The following is a 7,667-nucleotide window of genomic DNA, read 5'->3' as shown; positions in this document are numbered from 1 at the left end:
TGAGGGCCACGCCCTTGTCCGCGCTGCTCCTTTTGGCCTCCTTCTGGCACTTACCCCGGCGGCACAGCTTGTGCTTAATGACCTACGGCGGAGGCGTGGCGGGTGGGCGGGAGCCCCGCCCCTCCCGGGGCCCCGCCCCTGCAGCCCCGCCCCCGCGTACCTCGTAGGCGTAGTCGAAGAGCTCGAGCACCGTGAGGATGCTGGCCCCGATGAACAGCCCCATCTGGCCCCCGATGTCACCTGCGGGGGCGGGGCGGGGGGCGGGGAGGTCAATGGAGTCAAGACACCGTGGGGACTGGGGCCGGCAAGTCGTATTCGCGAAGGGACTGGCCTCCTTCGTACCGAAGGATCATCAAGCCAGATGCTGGTGGAATCTAATTTTATTTTCCACTCTTTTCTGCATTTGTCTACTTTTCTAAAATGAACAGGCATTTTTCAGGAAAAATAATTGTTCACGAAATACCCCAACCCTCTTAGTCTCTGAGTCAATTTCAGGAGCATGAAAAACAGTCCCCACCTCCACCCCCCACACCACCCTCACGTCCACGGGCCTGTCTTTTCAACTTTGCGTTAAAGGAAGTCTCAGTCTCCTTCCCCCGTCGCACACCAAGACATCAGGGTTTGAGGAAAGGCCCCTGGGGGTGGGGAGCCCTCATGGGACAGAGGTGAGCACCCTGCTTTGAGTGGTAGGGAGCCACATCATGCCCACGGCATGGGGACGGGACAGGTGCCATCAGCAGCTCACCCAGGAGACCCGCGATCTCATAGGCCTTCTTCTGTTCAATGGTCTCATAGTTGAGGACTTCAAAGAAAATGTCCAGCACCAGGATGTTCTCCCTGCACAGGGGTTGGGGGAGGAGACCTGGGTTCAAGTCATATCTCTGCCTCTTCCTAGCTGGGTGACCTCAGCAAGCCAGCCTCTCTGAATCCGTTTATGTTTCCATAAAATTGGGTGCTGCTGGAGATACCTGCCTTTTAGGATTAAATGAGATGGCATATCTGGAGGAAGGAAAATGCTCTGCAAACTGACAAGTATGAGGTAATCCCAGTTACAGCAATGAAGATGAAGAAAAGGGAGGAGAAAAGGATTTCCCCTGCATAGTCCGGCTCGATGCTCCCTCCATACCCACCCCAGACTCTCTGATTGCCTCTTGGACCTTCCCCGTGTTATCTCAACTTCCTCCTGCCCACCAGCCCCCCATCAAAACCCGCTCATACATTTCCCAGTCCCAGCCTAAGGGCCCTGCTCTGCACACCAGAGCCCTTACCCTATGTACTGCTCAGATTTGTTGAACTTCTTGGCCAGGTACTTGGCTGAGGCTTTGCTGGGGATCTTGACCATGGACAGCTCCTTGCCGTAGCGGGTCAGGTTGCAGGGCATTTCACACACGCAGTACTCCTGGTCCTTCTCCACCAGGAAGTCTGCACCCAGCCAGGTGAGAGGTGCCAGTTGAGTGGTACTTCCCACCATGCACATCCTGGCCCTGCCCAGGAGGACCCTGGACCCCCTTCTATTTTCCCGTCCTGTCCTTCACCTCAGCCCTGTGCCCATCCCTTTCTAATCCTCACCAAGACTCCCTATGTATATTTCTTTTCTTTTCCTTTTTTTTTTTTTTTAAGTCAGAGTCTCACTCTGTTGCCCAGGCTGGAGTGCAGTGGCATGTTCATGGCCAACACAGCCTCGACCTCCTGCGCTCAGGCAATCCTTCCATCTCAGCATTCCAAGTGGCTGGTACCACAGGTGTGCACCACCACACCTGGTGAATTTTTTTCTATTATTTATTCATTGATTGTAGAGACAGCATCTCACCAAGTTGCCCAGGCTGGTTTTGAACGCTTGGGTCAGGCATTCCTCTCGCTCCACCTCCCAGAATGCTGGGATTATGAGTGAGAGCCACTGCACCCAGTTCCCCCATGTATATTTCTTAATCCTACATTTCCTCAGAGCCCTCCAGGATCCACCCGCTGGGGGGCTGATGAAAGAGGGTGAAGGCCCCTCCCAGATGACCTCTGTTGATTTTAGGGGCCTCTGAAGATGTTATTCTCCGTCTTAAAGTCAGATGCAGGTGAGGGTGCAGGCTAGTCCAGGAGTTACTTGAAGCTTCTGAGAGCTTGGTCTGAAACCCCTGTGCCGTGGCTGGCAGCACTTCTTCCCTCCCCGGACTGCCCCAGGACAGGGCACTCACCCAGGGCAGGATCTGCACACTCCTTGTACTGCTCTGGAGTGCAGTATGGGGCATCCCCTGCAGGAGAGAAAAAGCAGTGGTGCAGGATGGAGATTAAAGGGTCTTGTGATAGAAGGGAGAAGCTGGGAGAAGATGGAAGGGTTGGACTAGCCAGATCCGCCCCCGCAGTTCAACCCCCTAGACCTTCCTATCCACCCTGTAGTTAGAGGCAGGATCTGAGGTCGGAGAGACAGGAGTTGTACAGGATGGGGTGGGTTGGAGCTGGGCCGGGAAGGTTGACATGGATGGGGAACTAGTGGGAGCAGCACAGGTCGAGGGTCCCCAGGACTGTGCTCAGAGCCTCGGGGCCTGACCTGGCATGTGCACCATTCGGCAGTTGCAGTTCTCCACCAGGTAGCGTGTCTCACAGTCAATGCGGCAGGCGGTGATGCTGTAGGAGTCGAAGAAATCCAAATCCGAGTCCATGGTAACAGCTTTGCAGGTGCCCCAGGGCGGGGGCAGGTAGATGAGCTGCTGGGAGAGCCGGGAGCTGGGGGAGTGTGGGGACTGCTCCCCGAGTCACCTCGATGGACTTCTCGGACAAGACGCAGAACTCAGGAGCTCCGCCCCCTCTCCCTCTGCAGCCTCTGAGGGCCTCAGAGTTCACAGAGCCTTCTGGTTCACTCATGCTTCCGACCAGCTAGATGCTCACCCAGGCCCTAGCTCTCCTGGGCTTCCCATTACTGACTGCCCACTCGAGTCATCTTGACTCAACTGACCACTCGAGTCATCTTGACCCCGCCCTGTCCCGCCCCAGGAGCAGTCTCCCTCAACCCTCTCACCCGCTGTTCCTGGCAGGCCACAAAGGTCTGGAAGCCCGGGGCCACGCCAAAGCCCAGCTGGTCGATGAAAGGAGGCTCATCCTGACTGTGGATCTGTACTTTGATGCCCGCTTCAAAGGACGTCTCGTCTATGGGAAGGAGGGGTGTGCAGGTTGGGGGGCTCCCAACCCCCTAGTCCCCTTCAGAGCTGGGGGCATCCTACCCCTCCTGGGAAGAGCATAGCAGACACTGGGACTGCGTTGGGGGCAGTCTAGGGGGTCCTACCCCACCCCCAGCCTGCTTCTGGGTCTGCCAGTGCCATGCTGCTCCGATGACCCCTGTAGCCTACACACTTCTTTTCTTACCTGGCTTCTGCTATGCATCTTGTTGTTTCAAATTCTTTCTCCCAGAGTGCCACTGTCTCAGATGCTCTTATTTCTCCCCCTCCCTTTCTCCCTTCTCCCCCATCTCTCTCTGCCCCAAGGCCCCCCGAGACCAGACAGGCAGGCAGCCTGAGAAGAGGGAGTTATTTATAGAGTGAGTGGCGGCCGCTGATGGAAAAGGATGGCTGGTTACCTTGGAGAGCAACTGAGCCAGGAAGGGGGAGCCAGAGGAATGTGAGTGTGGAAGTCAGGTAGAGTCGCGATGGGGATGCGAGGTACTGGGAGGAAAGGGGGGAGCCCAGCCCTGCCAGGTCCCACAGTGGAGCCCGGGAGTCCCCTGGCAGAGGCTGGGCTGAGAGCCACGGGGAGGGGCCCCTGAGGGGGGTGACATACCAGTCTCCCCCCACACAGGCAGGTATTCGTCCTGCTGGATGTCCAGCATGATTTCCAGCCCATTGCCCGTCCCACCCTTCATGGTCTTCAGCCGTGGCCGCCCATCTCGGCCCGAGTTGAACGTGTAGCACTTTCCATACCGAGTGAAGACCTGGCGGGGGCAGAGTGGAGAGCCTGAGAGTCCCGCCAGCAGTCCCTGCTTACCAAGGGCTGGCCCCAGCCCCCCAGCTGCTGGAATCTCCGCACCCTTTGGGAACGACTCCTCCCATGCCGCCCATTCTCCCTTTGTCCTCCCCCAACCCCCTCCTGTTCTCCATGCTTCTCTTCCCTCTGTGTGCCCTGGGAAGCCAAGCCTGGCAGGGTGCATCGCCTGAGTGCCACGGCCACCTGGATGGGCTTCCAGTTGGGTCTGTCCAATGGGACACATCAGTAACAGAGGAAGACTGGGGTACTGATCTCTCTCCATCCGTCACCCCTCTGAAATTCTGGCAGTGGCTGAGGTCCTGCGGGACAAATCCTGCCAGGAGGGGTCCCCCCATAGCACTGTGTCCTCTCATGCTCCTTCAGCCCAGACATGATGACAAAGGGAGAACGGGCGGCATGGGAGGAGTCGTTTCATTGCTAGCTGCCTAAGCCGCCCTCTTTGGCTTCCCGCAGCCCTGCCAATAGTCCCTTTATTAAGACTTTTCCATTGAATCATCAAGTGGCAATCTTTTTCCTGCCGGGACCCTGACATACACATTTTCATCACTAGAATCCCATCACTGCCAGATCCGGGGCCCCTGCTTGGGACCCCTTCTTCAGATTCAAGCTCCTGAGGCCTTATGAGATAGATCTTCTCTCCTAGATTTCACCCTGGGCATCTGGAATCTCACTCTTCCCAAGATCCAAGCTAAGCTTTTTGATTGCCTTCAGTTCCTAAAGCCCCTTATGTCTGTCATTGTCTCATTTTCACTAGACCCTAAAAGGATACCCAGCTGCCGTGCCCAGGACCATGCTCACCAAGCACCAGCATCTCCTCCCCCTGCACGCGGGACCGAGCACCCAGGACATGGCATGTGTGACAACACTTTTTGCAAAGCTAGGAAGCCCTCAGGAGATATCTCAGCCCTGGGACCGTCTCCCCTGTCTTCTCCCTGCTCCGTGCCCCAGTGCAGTCCTCACAGCTCTGACTACACAGCTGCAGAGAAAAGAGTGAGGCAACTCTTCATAGTCTCTTTCCCACAGCCTCCTTGACTGTCCCCGAGTTCCCACAAATGGTGTGTGTGTGCTTTTACTACTGCTGGATGGTGACAAAGTCCACAAAGCAAGTCATAAGGTGAATACAGACACAGCCCAGAGAAGGGAAGAGACAAGAGTTTCAGGCAGCAGGCTGTTACTAGGAAACTGAGTCTCTGTCCCCTTCCTTCTTTCCAGAACAGCCTCCTACACCCCTCCACCATCCCAGCAAAGAAAACATGTTGCTCTCCCCGACTCTGTGGGTGGGGTCCCAAGACGAGGCAAGAACTCCGAGGGCTCCTTATCCCCCAATACCAGGTCTTGAGACATTCAGCCACAGGCCCTAGGCTGGACACACACCCATGCCGACCCTCCATCTGGGGATGTGTGGAAGTTGAGGCGGCCATCGGGGGATCCCCAGCCTTGCCCTGACTCAGAGGACCAGGCAGCTGAGAGAGTGGGTTGCTGCTGCCCCCTGGTGGTTCTGGGTGAAAAGTGTCTGCTTTACCCTCAGACCTGGAGAAAATCAGGTTGACCTCTTCCTCACCCCACGTTCCTGATTCTCCTGGCCTCCCTGAGGCCCAGTGGTCGAAGTCTCTAGGTCCCTGTATGTCCCTGTGATGCACTGGTATGATGACACCACCTACTCCTACACTGGGGGGGACTGAGGGATGGGGGTGTGGGGAAGACAGGCCTCTGGCATCTGGACCCTGGTGAGGCAGGAGAGCAGTCAGGTCACACAGAACGGGAAGAAGAACTGAGGAGAGCGTGGGGTGCCAGATGGCCCCTCAGGAGGGAAGGCTCTAGGCACCTGGTGGGAGGGCCAAGCGGGAGGACACCTTCCTCAGTGAGGGCTTCCCCAAGGCAGAGAGCCCCTGGCCATTTAATAATCAGAGCTGCGGGTAGAGGGTGTGATTTAGAGGAAACCTGTTATTCATCCTTAGAAACACACACACACACACACACACACACACACACAGAGCTGGTGGGGGTGGGGCACCCATAGGAGAGCACAGGAAGACCCAGTAAGATGCACTGAAGTCCCTGCTGCTGGCACTGCTGACAAGGGCTGTGGTGGGGTGGAGGTGGCAACCATCCCTACCCCTCTACAGTCTCGCTTCCACTTCCTTCTCCTGAACCTCCAAAGACCAGGCATACCAGGGGACCCCATTCATCCCAGTTTCAATCCAGGGGTGATAGTCAAAATAGTGCACAATTGACCAGGCCTGGGCATCCACCAACAGATCAAAAGTTGATCTCCCAGATGGAGCAAGATCCCAGGCCCTGACGGACCATGAGGAGGTCTGGAGAAAGGCAGATGAGGCTGGAGGACATTTAGAGAGACACCGGGGCCTCAGAGCAGCAGCTAAGTACCAACTAGGACCGACATATTCCAAGATTCTAACCGAAAGAGCAGTACTGGTGTGGACCTGGGAATATCATCCCAACTCTGACTCTGGGCTCCCGGGTGAGCTCTGGCCCCAGGGGGCCTGATGACGTGGTGGGCAGCACGATTGGCAACCCAGCCCCAGGGGGTGACAGTCAGGAAGAGCCACGGTAGACACTCTTAGGGTGCTGTGCCAGGCGTGGGCCCCCACTCACCACTGAGAAGTTGTGAGGGCCACAGGGCCCCCCTTGGTAGGAGCAATACAGCAGCATGTCCTCCAGCCGGTGGCAGGAGCGGTTGTAGAAGCGGTGCAGGTTAAAGGGCTCCCCAGAGAAGGCCTCAGGCCCCGGTGGAGCGAGGGGCACTCCGGGGTCATCGCTTTCGTCCAGCCCCAGCATGGGCGCCAGATAAAGCAAGTCAGGGTAGCTGAGCTGGGACAGCCGCACGGCATTGGTGTTGCAGAGGGTGACCGCTGGGAAGGCTAGCTCTGTGGTGGCCACTTCGTCCAGCAGAGTCACGTGTGGGTAGCTGAGGTAATAGGCAACACGGTCCCCTACCTGGCACAGGAAGGCCCCCAGTGCCACGACAAAGGCCACTGCCCACAGAGCCTGCCTTGGTCCTGGACCCCCCTCCACAAAGATGTGGCTGGCGCCGTGGAGGGTGCAGCTGTTGGCAAAGGCCACCAAGTCCATGGGCGAATCCTCGCTGGCCTCCTTCCCTGCTGTCTCTTTTTCCTTCTCCTCTTCTTCCTCCTCTGATTCTGAGCTGTCCCGCTGCTGCTGGTGGGGGTGGTGGGGACCCCATACATCTCCCAAGGGCCCTGGGGCCTCCTCTCCAGAGGAGAATGACACGGAGCAGAAGATCTGGATAGGCATCTTCTCCGGGGGACCGGTAGGAGGAGGGGGGAAGATGCGGAGGGGAAGGTGACCTGACCCCAGGCAGGGTCTGGCCTGGCCAGCCACCCAGCCCTTCAGCTGGGTCTCCACTGCCGGCAGTCCTTCCTCACTGGGGCCTCTGGCAGTGTGGCTGAGCTGGGGCTGGGCGGGGCTTGGGAGGAGGACCAGCCTGCCCAGCCAGCTGGGAGGGCGGGTGTCTGGGCAGATGAATAATTGATGGAAGTGGGAGAGGGAGGCTGATGGCGAGGAGGGGGCTGGAGCCCCTTTCCTGTCACCAGTTCCAGCAGGACAGAGAGGGTTTAAGACAGAGTGAAACCCCTGGAAAAGCCTAGGGCTGGGCCTCTGGAACCCACCTTTCCAGGGGAGGCAGGACCCCCTGTGCTTTGCTCCTACTGCCAGCAACA

At 57.7% G+C, this 7,667-nt stretch overlaps 1 protein-coding gene across 2 annotated transcripts in view; it reads right to left on the bottom strand.

Moving 5' to 3' along the window:
- ASIC1 (acid sensing ion channel subunit 1) overlaps nucleotides 1–7,667 on the bottom strand; it is a 27,456-nt gene that overhangs the window by 2,207 nt on the left and 17,582 nt on the right. Inside the window, exons 1-9 of one of the 2 annotated variants that reach the window (XM_021714592.1) lie at nucleotides 6,583–7,242; nucleotides 3,763–3,913; nucleotides 3,008–3,135; nucleotides 2,540–2,696; nucleotides 2,187–2,243; nucleotides 1,269–1,422; nucleotides 746–837; nucleotides 161–240; nucleotides 1–82 (exon numbers count right to left, since the gene is read on the bottom strand). The exon at nucleotides 1–82 is cut by the window's left edge and continues 35 nt beyond it. In XM_021714592.1, the coding sequence (XP_021570267.1) occupies nucleotides 1–82; nucleotides 161–240; nucleotides 746–837; nucleotides 1,269–1,422; nucleotides 2,187–2,243; nucleotides 2,540–2,696; nucleotides 3,008–3,135; nucleotides 3,763–3,913; nucleotides 6,583–7,242 (1,561 nt within the window). Of the gene's footprint in view, nucleotides 83–160; nucleotides 241–745; nucleotides 838–1,268; nucleotides 1,423–2,186; nucleotides 2,244–2,539; nucleotides 2,697–3,007; nucleotides 3,136–3,762; nucleotides 3,914–6,582; nucleotides 7,243–7,667 lie in introns of those variants that run through there. The other variant, XM_021714593.1, reaches the window with a different exon arrangement.

Source organism: Carlito syrichta, unplaced genomic scaffold, assembly GCF_000164805.1.
Source record: "Carlito syrichta isolate Samal-C Ts95f unplaced genomic scaffold, Tarsius_syrichta-2.0.1 Scaffold305684, whole genome shotgun sequence".
NCBI lineage: Eukaryota > Metazoa > Chordata > Mammalia > Primates > Tarsiidae > Carlito > Carlito syrichta.
The sequence above is the reverse complement of the archived record's forward strand: the minus strand, read 5'-3'. Positions and strand labels throughout refer to the sequence as shown.